Source organism: Hyla sarda, chromosome 1 (genome assembly GCF_029499605.1).
Source record: "Hyla sarda isolate aHylSar1 chromosome 1, aHylSar1.hap1, whole genome shotgun sequence".
NCBI lineage: Eukaryota > Metazoa > Chordata > Amphibia > Anura > Hylidae > Hyla > Hyla sarda.
In genome coordinates this window covers 403,989,497-404,017,214 of record NC_079189.1, presented here as the reverse complement: position 1 = coordinate 404,017,214, position 27,718 = coordinate 403,989,497, and the positions used below count along the sequence as shown (strand labels likewise).

The following is a 27,718-nucleotide window of genomic DNA, read 5'->3' as shown; positions in this document are numbered from 1 at the left end:
ATGAAACAGATAGATGTCTTAAAGCAATGAACTGGAAGCTAATCTCCTGCCTTTATCATCCATAAATATCTTCATGTGCATTGTCATACCTGCCTGGTTTTTACTGATTTTAATCATTAGTAAGCCACTTATATAATACAGCTATTTTTGTCCTTTTTTGGATGTGAACATTTATATACAATTGTGTGTTTCTGTGTCTCTCGTGTACTATTGTCTAGACCATTACACATGTAGCCCATCACTTCTATGTGCAATGTTGGGTGATATTTAGCATTGCCCACTCCCTTTTTCTACACTGCTCAAAAAAATAAAGGGAACACTAAGATAACACATCCTAGATCTGAATGAATGAGCTAATCGTATGAAATACTTTCGTCTTTACATAGTTGAATGTGCTGACAACAAAATCACACACAAATTATCAATGGAAATCAAATTTATCAACTCATGGAGGTCTGGATATGGAGTCACACTCAAAATCAAAATGGAAAACCACACTACAGACTGATCCAACTTTATGTAATGTCCTTAAAACAAGTCAAAATGAGGCTCAGTAGTGTGTGTGGCCTCCACGTGCCCGTATGACCTCCCTACAACACCTGGGCATGCGCCAACTCCTGGACAGTCTGTGGTGCAATGGATGGAGCGAGACATGATGTCCCAATGTGCTCAATCGGATTCAGGTCTGGGGAACGGGCGGGTCAGTCCATAGCATCAATGCCTTCCTCTTACAGGAACTGCTGACACACTTCAGCCACATGAGGTCTAGCATTGTCTTGCATTAGGAGGAACCTAGAGCCGACCGCACCAGCATATGGTCTCACAAGGGATCTGAGGATCTCAGTACCTAATGACAGTCAGGCTACCTCTGGCAAGCACATGAAGGGCTGTGCGGCCCCCCACAGAAATGCCACCCCACACCATTACTGACCCACCGCCAAACCGGTCATGCTGGAGGATGTTGCAGGCAGCAGAACATTCTCCACAGTGTCTCCAGACTCTGTCACATGTGCTCAGTGTGAACCTGCTTTCATCTGTGAAGAGCACAGGGCGCCAGTGGCGAATTTGGCAATCTGGGTGTTCTCTGGCAAATGCCAAACGTCCTCCATGGTGTTGGGCTGTAAGCAAAACCCCCATCTGTGGACGTCGGGCCCTCATGCCACCCTCATGGAGTCTGTTTCTGACCGTTTGAATGGACACATGCACATTTGTGGCCTGCTGGAGGTCATTTTGCAGGGCTCTGGCAGTGCTCCTCCTGCTCTTCCTTGCACAAAGGCAGAGCTAGCGGTCCTGCTGCTGGGTTGTTGCCCTCCTACGGCCTCCTCCATGTCTCCTGATGTACTGGCCTGTCTCCTGGTAGCGCCTCCATACTCTGGACACTATGCTGACAGACACAGCAAATCTTCTTGCCACAGCTCGCATTGATGTGCCATCCTGGATGAGCTGCACTACCTGAGCCACTTGTGTGGGTTGTAGACTCCGTCTCATGCTACCACTGGAGTGAAAGCACAGGCAGCATTCAAAAGTGACCAAAACATCAGCCAGGAAGCACAGGAACTGAGAATTGGTCTGTGGTCACCACCTGCAGAACCACTCCTTTTATTGGGGGTATCTTGCTAATTGCCTATAATTTACACCTGGTGTCTGTTCCATTTGTGGACAGTGTGATTTCACAGAAGTGTGATTGACTTGGAGTTACATTGTGTTATTTAAGTGTTCCCTTTATTTTTTTTTGACAGCAAACGTCTCAGAAAAAAGTGTATCTTAGTCAGGCGCAGCTACAGTAGAAGATAGAGGACGATATACGTGGATTCACTTCATAAGGTTTATTTAAAGGCACAATAGCAACGCGTTTCTTGCCCGCAAAGGGCACTTCCTCAGGCAATCTGCATTCTTTTTTTTTTTTTTTTGAGCAGTGTATATTAAAGATTAGAGCCAGAATAGAACTCAGACAGGAGTCTTTGGTTTAGGATCCCCTCTTTTTGACCAGAAAATTGTTTACTAAGCTCTACGAGTCAACACATGGAACACTTTACTAAGCTATAGCTTAGATTACTGGTGTAGAGCACACGGTGACACTACAAACACAGGAACGGCATATTGCCAGGTAGAAAACGGCTTTTCTATGTAGACTTCTGACAATGATTCTTTTATTTGATTTGCTGTACTACTTTTTTTACTTGGCTGTTGTTTATGGTACAAAAAGTTACAGTCTACCAAAAGCTATAAAGTCTGCCTCATTTTTTCCTAAAACTTGCTGATGCCTGTCTGTGTAATGTGGAAATATTTATATTGGAACCAGGCTAAACTGCAGTTGTGCATCCAATTAGTTATGCATCTGTCAACAAATACCCGTCTACTGTCTATTTCAGGTTTTGGGTATATTTAATAGTTAAATGCCTCTGTTGCCTGGGGCAGATCTGGATTGAATAAGTCAGTGAAATGTAATAAGAGAGGATGAGGAATATGGTTAGCTAGTTAGTCTTTCTTGCAAAACATGTGGTCAAGACGTCTTGGAAGCGTTTCACTGAAGAAAGGACATCAACACAGAACATTGGAAAAGCCTTGAGACTTACACTATCACTATTCACAATGTGCCTGACAACAACGTGCTATGGCGTGAATAGCTCACTTCATCATTGCACCTGTGTCCCCTTACTGTTTCCATGGGCTACCAATAGGGCATCCTCAGCACCATTTATTAGGAAACCCCTCCGATCCTGGTAACATTTCCCCAAACCAACAGAAAAAATTATTTTAACCAACTGACATAGGAGGAGGAAACTGGAGATGGAGACATAAAAAAATAGTGCCTGCTACTTTCCAAAATACAAAAGATCTGATGGTAAATGTTTCTACATAAATCTGGCCTACACAACATAGACATCTGACAATCCTAAAAACAGATGCTGCTTGTTGCAATTATTGCGCTTACATAGAACAATGGGCACCAATGAACAATTGGTATCTGATGGTTGTGTTGCCTTTAGTACGGCCATTGCACACATGCTGGCATTTCTTATTATTAGGGGGGGTATTTATCAATTTTGCCTGTTGACAGTTTCTTTTTACCCTTTTTTTTCACTTTGGTTTTCGTGGACATGCACCAAATTTATTATTTGGTGCAAGTTGTTAGTAATTTTGGCTCAAATGTTGAAATCAGCCGTTCACAGCGCCTTTTACACAGAACTTACCACCGCAGAGGACGCGTATTTTACCCTGTAGAGCAGCCATTTCGGAGTCCCTCCTGCAGTATATCAGCAAGTGACATGAGTTATTTTCTTTTGTGGGGTTTATAGCCATCATGTGAAATGGATTTTATTTTCAACTCGAGTTTTTTTTTTTTTTTTAGTGCAGTGGTCTTCAACATGCAGACCTCCAGATGTTGCAAAACTACAATTCCCAGCATGCCCGGACAGCCGTTGGCTGTCCGGGCATGCTGGGAGTTGTAGTTTTGCAACATCTGGAGGTCCGCAGGTTGGAGACCACTGCTTTAGTGCTTACCTTTCCTGAACCTGTGTGGCCATGTCCAATGCTGGCTCAACGGAGGGTGAAGGTTCCTCAGGATAGTATTGAGTAGCCCTTTTTAATGTATTTTGACGCCTTTACACTTTCTGACACTTGCTGAGTGTGTTTTCCAAGTGCAAAATTTCTTGGCGGTGATTTGCGCCATAAAAACGGGATTTGCGCCAAAGATCGATTGGCGCAAATGATGAATTACTGACTAAAGTTGAAATCACACACAGGACTGTGTGATTTTGAGAAAGTTGTAAAAATGACAGTGGAGAAGATGCGCCAAACTTTGGCGCAAAAAGACATTGCGCCAAAGTATTGCGCCAAAGTTACGTGAAAAAAAACACATAAATCCTTTGATAAATACCCCCCTATATGTTGTGTAAAGCTGAGCAACATTTACAATCACTGATATAGCTGATCATATGAGGATATAAATACCATCTGTGTAAACAGCCTGGAAAAACAGCCTCCATGACAGCGTGCATATCAGCATGGTTTTTATAGACAGTTATTTAACGCAGAGGCGTTTTTGGAAGCTTTTTTTGAGTCATTTTTTTAAGCATCAATTGACTTCAATGTGAATTTCCAAGGGGAACTGGTCTGAAAAGTAACGTCTTTTTTTTCAGCACTGATATTTAGCGCTGTTTCATGCTTTTGAGCTCCCTTTTTTAAGTGAGTACTGGAAACCACATGTTTTTTAGGCATATTGTGGGGTTTTTATTTTGCCTGGGTGAACATACCTTCAGGGTAAATTCACAATGGTGAATCGACAGTGATCCATGGGCGACAGTAAACCATGCATGTCATGGACGTCGCTCCATGCATGGAGAGAGCCGGGGTGCGGGGGTTCCAGTGGGAATAAGGTGTCCTGAACTAGAGTACCCCTTTAATTGCACAATATTGTCCTCTATGCAACAATACCAGTGCTTTTATTGCATAGAGGACAGGGTAGAGGAAAGGGTAGACTACCTTTGAGAGTTTCCTCACATGTGTGCATTTTTGATGCACTGGATTTGAAACTGCAGATTTCAATGTAAACTAAATGACTGAACACAACTTAAAATCTACAACTTCAAATATGCACAGGATACTGTAGGTGTGAATAAACCTTAGGGTATGTTCCCACTGCGGAATCTCCGCTCGTGTAATTCTGCGAGTGGAGATTCCGTCAGGCGGTAGGACCGCAGGGCACTGCGCCGTCACCACTGATGGCTATGCAGTACTCGCGGAATTCCGCGCAAAGAATGAACATGTTCTTTCTTCGTATGTAACTATTTCAGCGGTGGAATTGTCCGTCACTGAAATTCCGCAATGTGAACGGGTCTCGTGGAAGACCCATTCACACTAATGGTACTTCTCGCGGACCCTAAAGAAGTACAGTTTTGTACCATATAATACACACTCATCTTCACTACTCCTACAGAGTCATCTGTTTTATTCCAGCACAGCTGCATCCATACATTTCATTACTGTAACTGTTACATGATCACTAGCCTGACCCACAGAAGATCATAGTATTTAATGTGTAAGGGGAAGTGGTCTGTCTTGGTTCAGCTGACTTCCTGTGAAATACAGGAGGACAGATCTCTTTTGGCTGCTCTGACGCTTTCCAATCCAGATACAACTGTATACTACTACTGCTCTCTCTTTAGATCAGGATATACAGCCTTTTTTCTGTGAATTTTCTAAAATCACAGGAAAATGGCACTATTTTATAGCAATTGCACAAATTATGCATTTTTACCGTGGTTTGGAAAATGACAACAAAAGCATGGCCAAAACACTGTAAATGCCCTACAGAAATGCCATTAAAAACATAAGATGTGAACATTCAACAGCCTGAAGACTTTCAATAATGGCAATATTTTACTAAATAACACACTTTGAATAAGAAAACTGCATATAATGTGAACTGACACCAACCTAATTATAAGTCTAAACTGCTTGAGTCTAGCCAGGTAATAAAATTACCAGGTGCAGTGAAAAAACTCCACCCCTCTCTGAAAATCCAGAGGATTCATGGGAAATGTAGGCAGCATTTAATAAATGATTTCTGTGATAGAATTGGAATTAGCTTGACCTAACCACTTAAAGGATATGTCCGGTACGGACTATTCCTACTTCATCCTGCCCGAGCTGCAAAAAAACAAACTTTCACTTACCTTCCTACGTTCCCCCGGAGCTACGCAACAGCGATGTCCTAGGCTGAAGCGCCAAGTCATGTCCCGGGTTAAAGAAAGTAGGAAGCAGGCAGCCCAGACGACCGATCAGCTGTTGCGGAGCTCTGGGGGAATGTAGGAAGGTAAGTGAAAGTTTGTTTTCTCTTTTTTTGCAGCCTGGGCAGGATGGAATAGGAATAGTCCATACCGGATATCTCCTTTAAGGATGCAGGATTTTTCCACATCACCTTCTAAAAATCATAACTCTTTTGTAACTTTCGGGGGCTTCCGATTCTATGCAGTGCACTTTTTGGAAAAAATGACACCATATCTTTATTCTGCAGGTCCATACGGTTACAAGGATACCTAATTTATATAGGTTTTATTTTACTACTTAAAAAAAAAATTATAACTACATGCACCAAAATTTGTATGTTTAAAATTGTCATTTTCTGACCCCTATAACTTTTTTTTCCATATACAGGGATGTATGAGGGCTCATTTTTTTGTGCCGCGATCTGAAGTTTTTATCAATACCATTGGTTTTGATGGGACTTTTTGATCGCTTTTTATAAAAAATTTTAGGGTATACAAAGTGACAAAAAATACGCAATTTTGGACTTTGGATTTTTTTTATGTATACATCATTGACAGTGCAGTTAAATTAAAGAACCAGGAATTGAGGGGGCTCGATCAGTAATAATGTGGGTGCTGATCAGTGTACATATACATATGAACCAAGAAACAAAAGAGAAAAAGCGTAACACTGGAAAAATATCAGCACACCAGTATTATAATGCATAATAAGACATAAACAACCATATACAGATAATAGGGGGGAAAAAAAGGATTAAAATCTATAAAAAATATGGGCCACACAGTAGAGCCCAAGCACAACTATAGGGAGGGGCCATGAACCCCCTCACCTAAGAATTGGCACCCGTCCCTCTCAATAAGGTGTGAGCACACTCCATCCAGATACCATAAACAATAGATTTGATGTATACATATGCAGAGCAAGGGAAAGAAAATAATACAGCAAATGCTAACAATAATAACTGTACTCCAATAATGGATCTCTATATACTTGCAAAAGTTAACAGATGGTCGGAAGCAAGCGTCCCAAACTGAATGGAGGGATAAGAAGATGGTATGAAGAAATGTGGGGAAGGGGCCACAGGAGACCCCACGCGTTCCGTCGCTCCTAAGGGGACTTCCTCAGGGGTGTTGGTTGTTTATAGTGGTTTATATGTATTTAATGAAGGATTGTCTTATTATGCATTATAATACTGGTGTGCTGATATTTTTTCAGTGTTACGCTTTTTCTCTTTTGTTTCTTAGTGCAGTTTAATTAACATTATGTTTTTATAGTTCGGCATTTCCGCACGTGGCGATACCACATATGTTTATTTTTATTATCTTTACATATATTTTATATGAAATTTGGGAAAAGGGGGGTGATTTAAACTTTTAATATGGAAGGGTTTATGGGTAGGGATCGACCGACATTGATACCGATAACCTGTGAACTTTCAGGCCAATAGCTGATAACTTATACCGATATTCCGTGCATTAAAATTGTTGGGCATTTTAAAGGGGTTCTCCACTGCCCTGCCTTCTGGAGCTACGCCATGAGGGGGCGGGCGTGACATCACGAGGGGGCGGCCTTGAACACGGAAGCCCGCACACAGTGTTTGGAGTAATAAACTTCCGAACGCTGCGAGCGGAGCTCCGGAAGGCAGGGCAGTGGAGAACCCCTTTAAAGCAGGGCCATGTACGCCTAGGACAAGCAGGGCCATGTATGCCTAGGACAAGCAGGGCTCTGTACGCCGAGGACAAGCAGGGCTCTGTACGCCGAGGACAAGCAGGGCTCTGTACACCGAGGACAAACAGGGCTCTGTACACCGAGGACAAGCAGGGCTCTGTACACCGAGGACAAGCAGGGCTCTGTACACCGAGGACAAGCAGGGCTCTGTACACCGAGGACAAGCAGGGCTCTGTACACCGAGGACAAGCAGGGCTCTGTACACCGAGGACAAGCAGGGCTCTGTACACCGAGGACAAGCAGGGCTCTGTACACCGAGGACAAGCAGGGCTCTGTACACCGAGGACAAGCAGGGCTCTGTACACCGAGGACAAGCAGGGCTCTGTACACCGAGGACAAGCAGGGCTCTGTACACCGAGGACAAGCAGGGCTCTGTACACTGAGGACACGGTGACGTGACCTCAAGTCTAAGCGCAGCAGCGCGACGCCGGAGTTCAAAGCGCCTCTCCCAGGCAGCCACTGCGGATCTCTTACATGGCTGCGGTGGCTGTGTGGGGGATGCAAAAAAAGCAGCCAGCAGCACCGTTCTCCGGGCCCGGGTGTCAAGGGCAAGACGCACTATCGGCAAGGTTAGATGCCGATACTGATAACTAACAAAATCGTGAATATCAGCCAATCCGATAATCGGTCGATCCCTAGTTATGGGTGTTTTTTTAAACTTTTTATCAACTATTTTATTTATTTTTTTACACTTTTAGTCCCCTTAGGGGACTTTTAGGAGGAATCAGTAGATTCCTCATACAGATCAATGTGGTTCCATAGATTGGTTCAGCCAGGCTTTATCAATCTCAGAGCCGGGAGAGGGACGGAAGCATATAGTTACATAGTTAGTACGGTCGAAAAAAGACATATGTCCATCAAGTTCAACCAGGGAATTGAAGGGTAGGGGTGTGGACGCGATATTGGGGAAGGGATGGGATTTTATATTTCTTCATAAGCATTAATGTTATTTTGTTCCAGGAATGTATCTAATCCTGTTTTAAAGCTATTAATTGTTCCTGCTGTGACCAGCTCCTGGTACCTCCACAGTGGACCCTACTGGACCACCAGGGATGGTTTAAATGTCTCTTTAGACGCCGCTGTCCACTTTGACAGTGGCGATCTAAAGGGTTAATAGCCAGCTGCTGCGATTGCTGCAGGTCGGCTATTAATAGCGGCCCCCAGCTACAGGAATCAGCTGGGGACCGGCCGGTATGGCGTGGGCTCAAGTCAGGAGCCCACGCCATACACAGCTTGCTGTCTCAGGACGAACTGGCTCGTCCTTAGACGGCAACCGGTTAAAACTCAGTTGACCAGTTGCCTTCATTAATTTTTGAAAAGGCATCTGAAAAGTGAAATAAGCGATATGATTGGTTTCTGTGGGCAACTGTTCAACATTTCCTCTGCACATGTCTTGATGAATCTCCCCTAGTGCGTACGAAACCAATTGTTACAACAACTAACTGTATAATAGCTATATACAACCTCACAATAACACTCTAAGGGTAGGGTCAAACGTGCCGTATTTTCAGCAGCTGATTTTGCTATCCATTGACTTCAAAAGGTAGGAAAATACGCAGCAGCAAATACGCAGCAAAATATGGCATGTGTGACCCTACCGTTAGTGTTCTTCTTCTACACGTAGTGCATTCGCAGCGTATTTCATGCTGCGCAAAATCCAATGCACAGCGTGAAATATGTTGCATATTCTCCTATGGGAAGGCACACAGGGCTACCTGCGACAGCCGTGTGGGTGCAGTGAGGTTCAGTGCCCTGGTCCCTCCTCCAAACCTTAGTGCACAAACAGGGCTGCAGCGAGTAGCCCTGTGTGTCAGCTCATAGGAGTATTTTGCGCAGCGTGGAACATGCTGCATATGCGCTTTGTGTGACCCTACCCTTAAACTACATTTTTCATTCATACCTTTTGGTGTGTCTAGTTCTGTACTCCAGTACGTCTCCCTCTGGAGCATGTGCTTTCTATTTTTCTCTACGTTTGAGTGAACTCTAAAATTTGCCATATGACATCTGTTACATTGTGTCCCTTATCTTTAAATTGACATGCTACTGTCACCTCACCATATTTATTACTACTTGATTTTGTCTCTTTTTGCTGGCTAGTGAAACAAATAAAGACGGAGGCTGAATATGACCAAATACAAAATGAACTAACTGATGACATGGAGAGATTGATAACTGCTACTTTATATAACAAACTCCAAAAATGTTAACGTACATGCAGAACTATTTACATACCTGGGAATACACATGGGCAGACAGACCCAGACAAAATAGATATGCAATACAAATTAAGAGATAGGACAGTCTGCATCTTCCAATACCTCCTGTTCAGATGGTAAAAATTAAAAAAAAAACTGAATCTGGGCAAGAACCTCCCAGTTTTTTAGTAAAACCAAAAGGAAGAAAACCAGAACGTAAGAAACAACAGACTCAAGAAGAAGAATTAGACATTACAATACAGTCAGAGAGAGAAAATAAGGAACAAAAACCCAAGAAAACAAAGTGAATAGTCTCACAGTAAATATATCTGATGGAAGGTCAACATCTGCGGAAATCTCATTATTAAACAAAGGACTGGATTTTGTTCCTTTATATGACAAATCTAAATCTGACTTTACAAATTTTGTCAGAACATCGGGATGAAAATGTTTGTATGATATAGATTATCCTCACTAGATGAAATTCCCCAAATTTTACAAAAGCTTCTATCTTCGACCCAGAGATAAATAACACCATTCTGGACATGTGTACAAAAGTCGTCTTAAAAGAACTTGATGAAACATGGACTCAAGTTTCTTTTGTTACATCTAATTTGACTAAGAAAATGACCCCTCCCTTGTCATCAAACGTGCAAGGGAGGGGTCATAGTGGTGATGAATATAAGTGATTATATGGCTGAAGTCAATAGGCAACTCTAGGATGTTAATGTTTATAAAACATTACCTGGAGATCCCACATAAGGACTCAGCGTTTTTCCGTTTTTGCACTTTCATTTTTTCCTCATCTAAAAATCATAATGCTTTCAATTTTGCACCTAAAAATCCATATTATGGCTTATTTTTGCGCCACCAATTCTACTTTGCAGTGACATTAGTAATTTTACCAAAAAATCCACAGCGAAACGGGAAAAAAATCATTGTGCGACAAAATTGAAGAAAAATTTCATTTTGTAAATTTTGGGGACTTTTGGGGATTTTTTTGTAAAAATGACACCTTATCTTTATTCTGTAGGTCCATACGGTTAAAATGATACCCTACTTATATAGGTTTGATTATGTCGCACTTCTGAAGATAAAAAAAAAAACTTTATACAGCTGTTGGATCACTGGTGGGAAGAATATGCAACCCATAATGCAGAACATAACAGTGATCCCTATATTTTCTGGAAAGGCGGTTATACGGGGGAAAATTGTTGCACAAGTAGCGTACCATAAGAGGCAAGCGAGAGACAAATATAATAATAGGACTGGTACTCTTAGACAGGCATACACAGCCTTCCAGGTATCTCTTTCTGATGTCACTAAGCAGGATTCAAGCCCAGAGGAATTTTGAAACTGCTCAGGCAGCTGTTGAAAAATACCATAATTACACCTTTAAAGCTGAATTTTACAAATTCAGAAACAAATCTGGCAGGCTCCTAGCGAACATGGCGAGAGGGCAGAGAGTGGTTGGACCTATTCGACCAATGAAAGATAAGCTCGGTGTGATACACAAAAAGCCCAGGGACGTAGTGTAAGTCTTTCAACAATTTTATGTGGATGAGGAGGCTGGTGAGAAGTTTTTGGCTGGTTTAAATTTATCATCCTTATCTGATGGCGATAGACTTATCCTTAATGCCTCCATTACGGTAGAGGAGGTTTCTGCAGGGATTAAGGCCCTAAAAGCACATAAAGCACCCGGCCCCGATGGCTATTCGGGGGAATTTTTCTAACTATTAAATGATAAGATAAGCTTGGCCCTCCATGTTTTCCACAGGAAGGTTGCTGGCATCTGGTAATATGGCCCACATCAAGGTTATTCATAAGCCTGGTAAGGACCCCTCCATTTCAGAGGCTTATCGTCCCATTTGATTGATAAATGTGGATGTCAAGTTGATATCTAAACTGTTAGCTGATAGGCTTGCTAACGTACTACCTAAACTTATAGGACCACAACAGGTGGGATTCATAAAAGGGAGAGCAGCGGTGTCTAATCTACGTATGGTTCTAGGGGTCCAGAGTGCGGTAGCGTCCAACCATACTCCAGCATGGTTCCAGCATTGTTGGAATTAGATGCAGAAAAATCTCATGACAATGTTAACAGGACCTGGCTGGATATGGTATTAACAAGGGCAGGGATACTGGGACAGTTTCGTGTTTATCTGCAGGCATTATATACAAATCCCACGTCTAGAGTACATTTACCTGGTTACCAATCTAACCCCTTTCCCTTATAGAAAGGAACAAGGCAGGTGTGCCCGCTGTTGCTCCTCCTCTTCGATCTAGCATTAGAGCCTATAGCAGACATTTCTTGCAGCTTCCGGTCCTCCAGAAATTAAGGTTAGTTGTTTTGCAGATGACACTTTGTTATATTTGAGTAGCCCGGACACGCAACTTCGAGATGTGTTTGACGTCCTGGACTTGTTTGGCACCATTTCAGGCTATAAAATAAACATATCTAAGTGTCAACTATTATTTTTAGGTCCCCGGTCCCATGGGAAACTTCCCGTAGCTTCTGTTCAGGTGGCAAAGCACTACATCACATATCTGGGTGTTAAATTGGGCTGCATCACACTGTCCTCTTATACCTTAAATTACCCCGACCCCCCCCCCTTTTTTTTTAAATAGAAAAAGAACTAGATAAGTGGCGCTCCTTTCCCTTGTCTCTGATGAGGAGAGTACAGTTAATAAATATGATGAGCTTTCCCAAGCTGCTCTACCCATTACAGACAATCCCCTTATTATTGTGACATGTTGATGTTAGGAGGATCCATGCCAGCTTTTCTAAATTTATATGGGCAGACAAAGGTCCGAGGGTCGCCTACGACACTTTATGCTTGGGAAAATGTATGGGGCGATTGCAATTGCCAAATGTGAGGCTACATAATTTAGCAGCACTGTTTCGCCATGTTTGTGATTGGCTGCGTAACACTGCCTATTTTTCTAATACTAAATTGGAGGGTAGTCCCTCCCCCCTAGGTTATCTGCAGACATTGTTTCATCTCACCTACAGATATATACCTGTAGCAGTCAGGAGTAATGTGCTGTTTAGTGACACACTATCTACATGGAAGGCGGTGCGCAAATTGTATGGATTACCGTGGTGCTTGTCTAGATTTCTCCAGCTGTGGCATACTCCTGCTCTAAAGCATTGTGCCAGCAATCAGATTCGTAAATTGTGGGTAGAAAAAATATTTACTCTTTTGGAGACTTTCTATCTTCGCCAGATGGCTTACTTTTGAAATGGGAAGACTTTCGCTCTAAATATGATCTCTCCAGCTCTCACCAATGTCTGTATAACCAATTCTGTGGAGAAGAAGTGTGCGTTTGATGAAATAATGGATATGAGTGCCAGCAGCCACTCCCTTTCGTTCATCTACACAAACATCAGGGATGTAGCTTTAAATGGAGTGGATGCAAAATCACTGACCAAATGATCCTCGCATATTACTGACCTGGACCTCCAGTACTTGATCAAAGAAGGGTGGATAGCAGTTCGTGACTCTACCCCTATAGTGCAGCTTAAAGGGGTACTCCGGTGGAAAAACAATTTTTTTTCTTTTTTAAATCAACTGGTGCCAGAAAGTTAAACATATTTGTAAATTACTTCTATTAAAAAATCTTAATCCTTCCTGTACTTATTAGCTGCTGAATACTACAGAGGAAATTCTTTTCTTTTTGGAATGCTCTCTGATGACATCACGAACACACTGCTCTCTGCTGACGTTATTATAATAATAATAAGTCTTTATTTATTGTTGCCCTTAGTGGGATTTGAACCCAAGGCCCCAGCACTGCAAGGCAGCAGTGCTAACCACTAAGCCACCATGCTGCCCTTAGCATACATCTGCTATGCACGGTTGCTAAAATGGACAGAGATGTCAGCAGAGAGTACTGTGCTCGTGATGTCATCAGTGTTCCAAAAAGAAAGGAATTTCCTCTGTAGAATTCAGCAGCTAATAAGTACTGGAAGGATTAAGATTTTTTAATAGAAGTAATTTACAAATATGTTTAACTTTCTGGCACCAGTTGATTTAAAAAAGAAAAAAAAAAGAAATAGTTTTTCCACCCGAGTACCCCTTTAAGGTAATACATTGGAGAATTTTACACAAGACAACATATGCATTGAAATGGAAAGAGACCCCTCCTCCTCTTCCATATCTTACTCAGTGCTCTGTATGTCAACTACCCGGTGCTGACCTCTGGCACTGTATGTGGGAATGTCCTCGAGTGCTACAGCTTTGTACGGAGTTACGAGATTTAATAAAATCCATAGGGGGAAAATGTCTACCCATCTCTCCGGAGCCATATTTATTCCACTATACTCCTCTAGATGCATCCAATCCTCCTGATAGGGGCAAACTAAACAAGAGTATACACTTATTTATATTAGTTATTAAACAATGCCTTCTGCAGCATTGGCTTCTCCTGACTATTCCGACCCTTCCAGAGATCCTTGTAAAGCTCCACTCATAGGGAACTGCTGTTGGCAATTAGGAACTCAGAATTACATACTAAATCCTTCTTTGCCAAGTGGAGGAAATATTTACAATACTTACCCTATGAGACGGAAAGACACAGAATAGTGAGACATTTTAGGTCATCCACCTGGTACTGCTTGGAACATTTAAAGGGGTCACTGGGAAATCTAGAATTACCTCCATAATTGATCGTAGTAGATAAAGGCTGCTCTTGATTAGCGGAGGTTTTGTATTGAGCTACTCAATTCCCTTTAGGACAACCATGTTACTTTGTGGGGGGTACAATATGGTTAGGAAGTAGTGATTACAGTGAAAACGTAGGATAAAAGTGATCATAAGTGATTCTGTCCGCTATCATCTGGTCCCATGTGGGAGATTTTTGGTTATGTTCTCATTTTGGTTATGTTTTTTCTCTAAAGAAGAAAAACCACGCAAGTCGAATGTAAATTAATTTCAGATGTCATTTTCTTATTGTAGTGATGCTAATTTACTGTCTGTTCTATACTGATATCGGACGTTGTCTGTATCACTGTCTGTATTTTGATGCATTCTTCTTCTATGAATAAAATTTCTTTAAAAAAAAAAACACAGGCTAATATTGCAATTAGTTCATATATTTTGTCAAAAGCCAACCAAACCCATTGCAAACAGCAAGAAAGCAAACAGCCATGCAATCTCCTTAGACAAACATTGCTAGCTGTATGGATCATAGTAACGTTAATGGAAAACTGACATCCTCCATTAAATACACAGCAACCGTATGCTTCCAACTTTGTGACAACAGTTTGGGAAAGGCCCTTTGCTGTTCCTGACTGTGTCCCAGTGTCCAAATCAAGGTCCATAAAAGCAAGGATGCTGTATTTGGTGTACAGCATGACTTGCACAAAGCCCTGAAATATTATCCATTAAAAACCTTTGGGATCAATAGGTACCCTATTTGCAATCTAGACCTTCTGATTCAACATTGGTACCTGACTTCACAAATAATTATTAACAAAAAACCTCCATAATAGAGCCTGTTATAGCCCCTCAAGTCCATATTAAAGGAAAACGGTCACCCGTTCACCCGCACTATAACCTGATACACCGGGTTATAGTGCGGGTGAACAGGAGACCGATGCTATACCTACCTGGAGTCCAGAGCACCGACCCTCTGAAGGTCCCCCTCTTCCAGAGCTGACTTGCGCCTTGAGGCGAGCCTGCAGACTGGATTTAAATATTCATAAGCACTGGTCACGTGAGCGCTAGTGCCTACTGAGTGCTCACGTGACCGGTGCTTATGAATATTTAAATCTAGCCGACAGGCCCGACTCCACAGCGCATGCTAGAAGAGGGGGACCTTCGGGGGGGATCGGGGCTCCAGACTGCAGGTAGGTATAGCAGTCAGAGACCCTGCATCGGTCTCCTGTTCACCCGCACTATAACCCAGTGTATCAGGTTATAATGCAGGTGAATGGGTGACCGTTTTCCTTTAATGCCCATGCTTTTGGAATGGGATGTCCAACAATCTCATATAGTTAGGATGGTCAGGTGTCCACATACTTCTGCTCATATATTATTAAACTACATTTACACATCACACTCACAATCATTTACTTTATAAGTGATCAGTAAAATCTTTGCATTGTCTAAATGTGCGTAGAAATCACAATCCATTGTCAGAAGTGCTTGTAACAGGGCCTTATGGAGACATCTATACCAACAATGTATCACCCATATTTCCCTCATTGAGAATTATGCTTAGCTGAACACACTGGGTTCTTTCCAGTTTGCTCATTTGGTGTTCTGTATGACTTTCAGTAAGCTAGGGCCTACATGCAACTTGTGCCTGCACAACAATGACACAGATAGCAGAAATCCTAAGCTGCTCATATGAGCAGGACCATGTTGTGATCTAATTTCATGTAGCCATAAATTACCAAGCAGAACTCACATAATGGAGAGCAGCAGTGGTATTGCTGACCGCACTGGGTTTTAGAATTTTTTTTTTTTTGGAGATGAGGGCAGCGGACACAGTGGAATGTAACTCGGTAGCTGATGTGAAGCAGACTTAATCATTAACCTCTTGAGGACACAGGGCGTATGCATATGCCCTGCATCCCCGATCCTTAAGGACAAGACCAGAAATCATTCAGCAGGCATCCCATGACAACGCCTGGGGGGGGGGGGGGGTCCTGAGATCGGCGATTTGCGGTGATTCCGGGCTGATCAGGTCTCGGATGACCCGATAGCCCGGAAAATGGTAATGATCAGACAGCTCCGACCATCCTGAAGGATAGGAGTGAGGTGGCAGGGGTGCCACCTCCTCCTTTCCCCTACCATTGGTTGATCAAGACTGACCTACACATGGCAGTTGGGGGCGGGTGGGTTAAAGTTGAAATCCCCGCTCTGCCCGTCCCTGGATGTCCAGGCAGAGCGGCGAGGGGGGGGTTTGGGGGAGTAAGATGGCGGTGGGGGTCAGAGTACGGGAAGACCGGCAATTGCGCAATTGCGGTGGGGGGCCGGCGATCACAGCAGGACCGGCGGCACAAAGCAGACGGCGGTGGAGGCCGCAGTGAAGATCAGCCCTCCAGTTGTTCCAAAACTACAACTCCAAGCATGCCCAGACATGCTGGGAGTTGTAGTTTGGCAACATCTGGCCCTTCATATGTTGCCAAACTACAACTCCCAGCATGCCTGGGCAGTCTGATCATGCTTGGAGTTGGAGTTTTGCAACATCTGGAGGACTACAGATTGAACACCACTACACAGTGGTCTCCAAACTGTTCTCATTCAGTTGTTGCATAACTACAACTCCCAAAATACCCTATGGCTGTCAGGGCATGCTGAGAGCTGTAGTTTTGCAACAACTGGAGGCACACTGGTTGGGAACCATTGTCTGTTTCCTAACTCAGTGTTTCCCAACCAGTGTGCCTCCAGCTGTTGCAAAACTATAACTCCCAGCATGCAATGACAGACCATGCATGATGGGAGTTGTAGTAGTATATCTACAGCTGTTGCATAACTACAAGTCCCAGCATGCGCTTCAGCTGTCACTGCATGCTAAGAGTTGTAGTTTTTGCAACATCTGAAGGCACACTGGTTGCAAAACACAGAGTTTGTTACCTAACTCAGTGTGCCTCCAGCTGTCGCAAACTACAACTCCCAGCATGCCCTTTGGCTGTCCGTACATTCTGGGAGTGGTACTTTTGCAACAGCTGGAGGCCCACTGGTTGCGTAACTTTGAGTTAAGTAACAAACTCTGTGTATTGCAACCAGTGTGCCTCGAGCTGTTGCATAACTACAACTCCTTGACAAAGCCGCTTCCGGCGAAACGCGTCGGATTTGTGGAGGTGGACTGGGGTGAGTCCTGTGCCAGCCTAAACGTTCCCTTTATGGATATTACTTTTTGCTGCTAGTCACTATTTATCTTTGCTGCTATTCAATTCTTGCTGTCTATACTATTGCTGCTACCTGCCTGTTGTTTGTCACTGTCTATTATTAGCACCATATTGTGTGACCCAGACAGTACACATATATACATATCCTCTTCCCTGTGGGTTGCATGTTTATGTCCTTGCCCATTCACTTGCACGATATATATATATATATATATATATATATATATATATATATATATATATATTTTGCATTTTTTAACTCACTTGAGTGTTGTGCTTGATTTGTTTTCGTTTTGGTTATTAAGTTTCACACATATATATTTATTTTTTATCATATTTTTTCTGTTTTCACTGGCCACTGTGCGATATTTAGATCTCCACACGCATTGCACATTTTCCTTGTGTATACCCTGCACAACGCCCCGCCCCTTCCCTCTTCCCTTTCTTGTGCATGCAAAACCCCGTGTATATTAACTTATTTATATGAATGAATTGCAGCTTACTATCAGCACTGTGACTCTCTAAGCACTTTTTATATTTATAGTTATTATTTTTTATCCTTCATTTTTTCTACTGGCATACAGGCTCTCACCCCAGTATCCACCTTACATTTTATTCTTTTTTTATACATATGTATTTTTATTCTGATATCTCCTTTTTATGAATTGATTCTGTGTTTTCTACATATATATATATATATATATATATATATATATATATATATATATATATACTTGTATTTTTTTAAACAGATATATTATAATAAAATTATTTTTATACATGATTAAATTTGTTACAAGTTATTTCTATTTGGGGTTTATTCACAATTTTGCTGTGTGGTTCTCCACACTTGTAGGTTGTTGTTTCAGTTGCTCTTTCAGTGAATAATTAAAACACACCCCCCTTATTTATGAATCATTCTACTTGAGGAAAGTTTTTTTCGGTTACATAACTACAACCCCCAGCATGCACTGACAGCCAAAGGGCATGCTGGGAGTTGCAGTTTTGCCCCCCAAATGTGAATGTACAGGGCACATTCACACGGGCGGGGGTTTACAGTGAGTTTCTCGCTGCAAGTTTGGGATGCAGCAGATTTTCCACTGCAGCTTAAAAATCGCAATGAACCCCCGCCCGTGTGAATGTATCCTAAAAACACTACACTACACCTACACAAAATAAAAAGTAAAACACTACATATACACACACCCCTACACAGCACCCCCCCCCCAATTAAAATAAGAACGGCTGGTACGGCACAGTTTCTAAAATGGAGCCTCCAGCTGTTGCAAAACAACAACTCCCAGTGTTGCCGGACAGCCAATGACTGTCAAGGCATGCCGGGAGTTTTGCAACAGCTGGAGACACCCTGTTTGGGAAACACTGCCGTAGGGTAATTTTGGTATCGGAGGCAAGTGTAATTCTTGCATCCGGGTCCGTCCCATGTAAAACTCTAAATTAGGCCTCAAATGCGCATGGCGCTCTCTCACTTTGGAGCCCTGTCATATTTCAAGGCACACGTTTAGGGCCACACATATGGGGTATCTCCGTACTGGGTAGAAATTGCACTACAAATTTTGGTGGCCTTTTTCTCCTTTTACCCCTTATGAAAAGGTAAATTTGGGGTCCACTACAGCATGTTATTGTAAAAAATTTTTATTTTTTACACTAACATGAGGATGTTGCCCTATACTTTTCATTTTCACAAGAATTAAAAGGAAAAAAAGACCCCGAAAATTTGTAACACCATTTCTTCTGAGTACGGAAATACCCCACAGGTGTGAGAGCGCCATGTACATTTGCGGTGATTTGCACAGAGGTGGCTGATCATTACAGTGGTTCTGACATAAATGCAAAGGAAAAAAAACACCCACATGTGACCCCATTTTAGAAACTACAACCCTCATGGAATGTAAAAAGGAGTATAGTGAGCCTTAAAGGGGTATTCCAGGATTTTTTTTTTTTATGTGATTTTCACTCCAATATGTATTTTTATCAGTATACAAAATGACTGTTGTCTCAGATTTTTCCCAGCTTGCAATGCGGCCGAGACCTGACTCACTAGTCAGCTGATGACAGGGAGCCTGTCTGCTTCAATGGTGGAGGGATCGCTTGGTGGGAGAGAGATCAATCTGGAACTAAGGCTAAGTTTCTACTTGTTTATTTTTTGGGGGGAAAAACGCCAATTCTGCTGCAGGGCGTTTTTTAGGCCAAAAAACGCTGCAGCCAGATGTTAGCTGTAAATCAATGAGAAATTGCTAAATTCTTATTCCGCTTGCCGTTTTTCACTTTGGCATTTTTTTTTATCCTTTTGAAGTTTTTTCACTCTTTTTGGCATTTTTCAGCTCCTTGGGAATCGCAGCATGTTGAGCCAATGGCGATTTTTTTGTCAAAAAGGAAAACGATATGTGGGTTTTAACTTTGGCGTTTTTTCAGGCGTTTTTTATTCTTTTTTGGACTTTAGCGATCCAAAAAAGTGATGGAGATACCTTTTTTAACCCCTTAACTCATTTTTACCTCTATGACAGGCTCTTTTTTTTTATTTGACATGTATCTCTTTAAATGGTAATAACTTTAGAACGCTTTTTCTGAGCAGAGCGATTCTGAGATTTTTTCGTGACATATTGTACTTTATATAACTGGTGCATTTTTGTTGACACGAAGCATTTTTTGTGAGAAACTTAAAAATATTGTGAAAAACTGGAAAATTTCTGTCGTTTTTTTTATTTTCATTTTTTATGGTGTACACTGTGCAGTAAAAGTGATGTTATATTTATTCTGTGGGTCAGTACGATTATGGCGATACCCATTTTATATGGCTTTCTATGTTCTTTTTCCTTTTCTGAGCAAAATTATTTTTCTGCCATTCATTTTCCAACAGCCGTAACTTTTTTATTTTTCGTCCGACGCCATTGAGTAAGGGCTTATTTTTGCGGGATGAACTGTACTTTTATTGGTATCATTTTTGTGCTACGTGCTACCTCTTGATCTTTTTTATTCCACTATTTGTACCAAAATTGGCGAATTTTGCGCTTTTTTTTATGTTTTTTTTTTACTCTGTCCCGCGTCCGGGATAATTTACACTATAGTTTTATAGTACACGTCATTACGGACGTGGCAATATCTATTATGTATATGATTTGTGTTTTTGATATTTTTTGGTGATAATACAGGACTTTTATTGGGAAAGGGGTATTTTTTTAATATTTTTTTACACTTCATACTTTTATTGAAGAACTTTTTATAAAATTTTTTACACTTTTTACAGGTTATACTATGCGGCAATACATTTGGACTGCAGCACAGTATGACCTGATGAGCTGCAGACACTACAGCCTGTGCGATCCAGCCTCTGGCTGGATCTCACAGGCTTCCGTAGCAGGCATACAGGAGGTCATGATCTGACCTCCTGCTGCCATAGCAACCAACAGCAACCCGCGATTGTATCGCGCCGCAGCCGTTGGAGAACAGGGGGAGAACTCTCCCCCTGTCAACACCATAGATGCCGTGATCGGCGACGGGACCCGGCTGTCAATCACAGCCGGAGTCCCGCCGCAGCTGTGATTGGCAGCCGGGTCCCGTCGCCGATCCCCTGCGCTGCCTGCGGCAGTGCCTGCGATCGCTATGACGCATGCATCCGTCCAATTGCGCGAACGTGTCGGATGATTGGACGTATGCATACGTCCTATAGCGGGAAGGGGTTAATAACATTTCGTAGGGTACCATTAAAAAATAAAAAAGATAATGAAATGCATCTTTTTTATTACAAAATTGTTATTCATTTTTAAACAGGGATCAAATTATGTGGGCAGGCGGGACCTAAAAATGTAGCCGACAATAATAAAAATTTACTGTGTGTGTGTTTTTCACTCCCCCTCCCCAACAGTTTAAGGTAGTACTACTACTCCCAGCATGGAACACACTGTTCCATGATGGGAGTAGTAGTACCTGTACTAATTGACAGATCACCCGTAGCGATCCTCCTGTATCATGTATAGATGCGTCCGGCCGCTCTTCTTTGGTCCCCTGCACTGACGTATATATACACATATTCATATTTCCCGCAGAGAGCTGTGATTGGCCAGATGGTTCCAGCCTATCACAGCTCTAGGAATATGTGTATATATACTGCAGTGCAGGGGACCATAGAAGAGCGTCCGCATCTATACATTATACAGGAGGATCACAGAGGATGTCAGTAGTGATAACCGCTGTGATCTTTCCTTAACTGCAGGTACTACTACTCCCAATATGGAGCACACTCTGCTCCATGCTGGGAGCTGTAGTACCTGCCTTAATAGACAGATCACAGCGAGTGTCAGAAGTTACACTTGCTGCGATCTGTCTATTAATGCAGATACTACAGCTCCCAGCATGAAGCAGAGTGTGCTCCATGTTGGGAGTAGTAGTGCTTGCAGTTAAGGACACATCACAGTGGATGTCACTACTGACACTCGCTGAGATCGTCCTGTCTATAGCAGAGATGAAGCGACTGTATACAGCACTCGCATCTCTGAACTATACTCCGGCCGGCCACTCACTCATTCATATTTCCCTCAGAGCTGTGATTGGCTGCAACCATCCGGCCAATCATCACTCTGGGTGGGAAATATGAATGAGTGATGTTCTATTCACATCACTGGCCAGAGTATAGTGCGGAGATGTGAGCGCTATATAGAGCCGCATCTCTGCTATATAATGGACGATCGCATCGGGTGTCAGGACTGAGACCCGGGGCGATATGTCTATTACTACAGATACTACTACTCCCATCATGGAACAGTCTGTTCCATGCTGGGCGTAGTAGTACTACCTCAAAAATGTAAAAAATTTAGAAAAAAAGTGACACACACACACTTTATTAAAAATGTATTAAAATGTAGTTATATAAAAAAAAATTGATTTCGTAAAATAATTTTTTTCCATCACTACTGCATCCTTTTTTTTTTTTGGTACCCAACAAATTTTGGGTACCAAAAAAAAACGCCAAAAGGTGCCAAAAATGCAATTTCCACACAAATGAAAAAACGCCAGACACAGGTCGTTGCACTGGCGTTCATTCAGGCCCTTTTTCAGGCATTTTTTTTATCCGTTTTTTTTCAACCCAAAAAACTCAGGACAAAAAAGCCAAGTAGAAACGTAGCCTAATGCAACAGCTGTAGGCACCCTGATTGAAAACCACAGGTCTTTTGATGGATGCAGCTCATTTATGTTTCAATGGGTGGGGTGGCTGATGTGTGGGAGGGAGGAAAATGGAATTTGTAGGCAAAAAAAGAAATCTCAAACAGGAATTACCACTTCACAAAAAGCTAACCACAATGTTATGGTAATCTCACAGCATAGCCATTTAGCCTCAAAACAAGCGCAGATCCTTCCTAAGCATGTCCATTACTGTCTGCCAGGTACATTCTAAAATCACCTTATGGTGGATAACCCCTTTAAGTTTAAAATGGGCTGAGTCCTTAAGGGGATAGGACACGGCTAGGAGATTCAAAGAACACTCAATAGAGAATCTCAGTCAGTTCTGCACTAGGCATTAACAACAGCTTGTGGACTCAACCTAACCATGCCAGCCCCACAGTGACCCCTTTAAGAGTGCTAGCCCTACAGTGCCTGTACATTTACGTCCTGCGCCGGCTCCCACGATATGCCATGGGGTCACGCGGTGACCCCACGTCATATCGCGGCGGTCCCGGCGGCCATCAACAGCCGGGACCCGCGGCTAATACAGGACATCACCGATCGCGGTGATGCCCTGTATTAACCCTTCAGACGCGGCGATCAAAGCTGACCGCCGCGTCTGAAGCGAAAGTGAAACTATCCCGGCTGCTCAGTCGGTCTGTTCGGGACCGCCGCGGTGAAATCGCGGCGTCCCGAACAGCTGACAGGACACCGGGAGGCACCCTACCTGCCTCCTCGTGTCCGATCGACGAATCACTGCTCCGTGCCTGAGATCCAGGCAGGAGCAGTCAAGCGCCAACAACACTGATCACAGGAATGTTAATAGACGCCAGTGATCTGTGTAAAAGATCAGTGTGTGCAGTGTTATAGGTCCCTATGGGAGCTATAACATTGCAAAAAAAAAAAAAAGTACAAGTCCCTAATAAAAGTTTGAATCACCCCCCTTTTCCCATTAAAAAAATAAAACAGTGTAAATAAAAATAAACATATGTGGTATCGCCGCTTGCGTAAATGTCCGAACTATAAAAATATATTATTAATTAAATGTGGCGTACAAGTAAAAAAAATTCAAAAGTCCAAAAAAGCGTATTTTTGGTCACTTTTTATACCATTAAAAAATTAATAAAAAGTGATCAAAAAGTCTGATCAAAACAAAAATGGTACCGATAAAAACTTCAGATCATGGCGCAAAAAATGAGCCCTGTACACGAACAATATCCAACCGATATAAGTAGGACACCATTTTAACCGTATGGACCTACAGAATAATGATAAGGTGTAATTTTTACCAAAATATGCACTGCGTAGAAACGGAAGCCCCCAAAAGTTACAAAATGGCGTTTTTTCTTCTATTTTGTCGCACAATGATTTTTTTTTTCCGTTTCGCCGTGGATTTTTGGGTAAAATTACTAATGTCACTGCAAAGTAGAATTGGTGATGCAAAAAATAAGCCATAAGGTGGAAAATTGAAAGGGTTGTGATTTTTAAAAGGTAAGGAGGAAAAAACAAAAATGCAAAAACTGAAAAACCCTGAGTCCTCAAGAGGTTAAAGGACAACTGTAGTGCAAAACTTTTATATATGCCTGTGCCAGGGCCTCAAAAATAAACAAAATAAACTTTAACATACCTTCATACGTGCCCCCATTGGTCCGGTACAGGCCTCACAGTCCAGCGGTGCGAACCTCATTCAACTTCCTGGGGACGGGGACGCCGCAGAGCCGTCAGCGTATGACCGGCCCCAGCGATGTCCTGCCCCGGCCGATGATAGGCTGAGCCCACTGTCATGTAAGGAGCTCTGGCCGGCTTCTTACATGACAGTGGGCTCAGCCTAACACTGACCGGGGCGGGACATCGCTGCGGCCGGTGATACACCGAAGGCTCTGCGGCGTCCCCGTCCCCAGGAAGTTGAATGAGGTTAGCACTGCTGGACCGTGAGGCCTGTGCCGGACCAACGGGGGCTCGTAGGAAGGTATGTTAAAGTTTATTTTGTTTACTTTTGAGGCCCGAGCACAGGCATATATAAATGTCTTGCACTACAGTTGTCCATTAAGCATAAGGCTACTTTAACACTATGTGAAAGGCTCAGTTGCAAAAGGACGTTATGGGCTCTTTTTCTTTTTCACCCTTTGACCGCCATTAACGTCCGTTTTTGTAACGGAGCCTAACGGGAGGCATGACGGGCACAGAGGATCCCATTTACTTTAATGGGATGCTCTGATGTCCGTTATTGCTGCCGGTATTCTGCTGGAAGATAGCGGGGAAAAATGATGTCGCCAGCACAAATTTTTCTCCCGCTATCTTCTTACGGCACAAACGGCAGTGTGAAAGGGGCCTAACTCTATCTGTAAAAGAGAGATCTCTAATAACTGTGAACATGTTACTCCTAACAAAATGCAATAACTACAGGGAGATCTAATGTATGATGCTTGACCACAGATTATCTAAAACCTCTTTATACATACTAAGTGAGTGCTATGACATTACTAGGCTGTGCAAATGAAATACAATGAATCTCCAGTGGGTGTAACACAGCCATCTGACACAAAGTGGATTTTGCTGCTTGACTTTAGCAGCGGCACATGCCAAGTCATTCCCCACAATCCCACGTCATCCTGTAAGATCTCCTACCTTCTCCACTATCCATTGGGTTTGTGGTCCTCTCACTAGTTGGATCCACGGCGGTAGTGGCCAATGAGCTGTCACTGTAAGCTTCGCTTCGACTCACATCTCTGACGCTTTCTCTTGAGCTGAACCGTACACGGGAAGAAGAACTAAGGTCCGGGCTCGTGTCTGATATTGTCCCCAAATCATCGATCTTGGTTGGTGTAACCGTAAAGCGCACGGATGCCATTTTGGGAGGCATTGGTGCCAGCTCCTCGCTTTTAGCGGGCTCCTTCCCACCTAGCAAAGACATGAAACACAGTTTACTACGTTTTAATTAACATTAATACATTTATTAGGAGAATTACAAATAAGAACTGGAAATAGAAGACTGTTTGATATTACAAGAATAAGACAGAGGCAATGACAGGACGAATCTACAGTCTAGCACGCCATTCCACCCACCCCCTATAGACTCCTTAGACCAGTTTGGAGACCATTGATCTAGATCAGTGGTCTTAAAGGGGTATTCCAGGAAAAAACTTTTTTATATATATCAACTGGCTCCAGAAAGTTAAAGGAGTACTCCGGCGCGCACTTTTTTCCTTTTATCCCGTCCGGGCTGCAAAATAAAAGAAAACACACTTTCTCTTACCTGCCAACGAGCCCCCGGAGCTCCGGTACAGGTGTTCGGCTGTATTCTTCTTACTTCCTGTTAGCCCAGCACGTCACACGGAGCTTCAGCCTATCACCGGCCGCAGCGATGTCCCGCCTCGGCCGGTGATAGGCTGAAGCTTCGTGTGACGTGCTGGGCTAACAGGAAGTAAGAAGAATACAGGCCGGGGACCGAACAGCTGTACAGGAGCTCTGGGGGCTCGTTGGCAGGTAAGAGAAAGTTTTTTTTTTCTTTTATTTTGCAGCCCGGACAGGATAAAAGGAAAAAAGTGCACGCTAGAGTACTCCTTTAAACAGATTTGTAAATTACTTCTATTAAAAAATCTTAATCCTTTCAGTACTTCTGAGCTTCTGAAGTTAAGGTTGTTCTTTTCTGTCTAAGTGCTCTCTGATGACAAATGTCTAGGGAAACACCCAGTTTAGAAGAGGTTTGCTATGGGGATTTGCTTCTAAACTGGGCGTTTCCCGAGACAGGTGTCATCAGAGAGCACTTAGACAGAAAAGAACAACCTTAACTTCAGAAGCTCAGAAGTACTGAAAGGATTAAGATTTTTTAATAGGAGTCATTTACAAATCTGTTTAACTTTCTGGAGCCAGTTGATATATATAAAAAGTTTTTTCCAGCATAACCCCTTTAAACAGTGGCCCTTCAGACATTGCAAAACTTCAACTCCCAGCATGCCCGGACAGCCGTTGGCTGTCCGGGCATGCTGGGAGTTGAAGTTTTGCAACATTTGGAGGTTCCGCAGTGTGAGACCACTGGTCTAGACCAAAGTACATGGAATAATTCTATCATACAGGCCTGTAATATGGGTTAGCGGTATCTAGACGCACTTATAGCACCGTATCTGCCGGGCCCTAAAAGAAACAAGCAGGAAACATATACAATACCCCCACAAAGAGTCACAGCACAGCGACTAACAAGTGACAATGACAGAACAAATAACAATACCACCAGAGAAGAACACAGAAAAGGAAGTTACGAGACAGGAACCAGCAAAACCACAGTCTTATCCCAGAATATAAGATAGAACATGAAGAAGAAACCTTCAGCGCCGCCACCGTCACAATCCAGCCTGGAGCAGAAGAGATGGATGGAAAGATTGAGAAAAAAAGTCACCAGGGCTTGTGAGAGGCAACTGGCATCAGGAGGGTACCATGGCACCAGGATACACAGTGCTGAGGGGCAGGGAGGGCATGGCAGCCAGCTATGAATTGTTCTATATGCTGTGTATGAGAGAAGAGAATGACTATCATCTGGGGGGAGGAGCGTCCTGTATATAAGGAGGCCGGGGGGCGTGTAAAGGACAATATTCTAGGAAGAAGGGATGCTGGGAAATGTAGTGAGAGGGCTTACAGGGCGAGAACAGCCGGGAGGGCAGATAGACAACAGGACGGACGAGAGGGATGAGAGCAGCTGCAGCCCCGGGCACGAGCACTGCCGCTAGTTTCTCCAGAGCCGAGGGCGCGGAGGAAACGGTCGCGGGAGCGCGCCTAACCGGTGCATCTGTTCTGCGTGTGCGCGCCCTGAGAATAAAACATGGCGGGGGCGCGCGTTACCCGACAGTCGCGTGAGGGAAGCGTCCAGCCGGCGGAGGGCGGATAGTGTCCCCGTGTGCTACGATAGAGGGAAGGTCACACCGGGCATTGTTCACTGAGAGGAATATGGGGGAGGGAGCAGGTGCAGGCACGGTGATTTATTACAGGA

At 43.1% G+C, this 27,718-nt stretch overlaps 1 protein-coding gene across 2 annotated transcripts in view; it reads right to left on the bottom strand.

Annotated features, from left to right (window-relative positions):
- The window catches only part of SLC12A6 (solute carrier family 12 member 6), a 57,933-nt gene extending 30,433 nt beyond the window's left edge, over positions 1–27,500 (bottom strand). The window contains exons 1-3 of one of the 2 annotated variants that reach the window (XM_056528418.1): positions 27,368–27,460; positions 27,058–27,086; positions 25,363–25,635 (exon numbers count right to left, since the gene is read on the bottom strand). In XM_056528418.1, the coding sequence (XP_056384393.1) occupies positions 25,363–25,597 (235 nt within the window). In that variant the 5' untranslated portion in view covers positions 25,598–25,635; positions 27,058–27,086; positions 27,368–27,460. Of the gene's footprint in view, positions 1–25,362; positions 25,636–27,057; positions 27,087–27,367 lie in introns of both variants that reach the window. The other variant, XM_056528424.1, reaches the window with a different exon arrangement.
- Between the last annotated feature and the right edge of the window lie 218 nt (positions 27,501–27,718).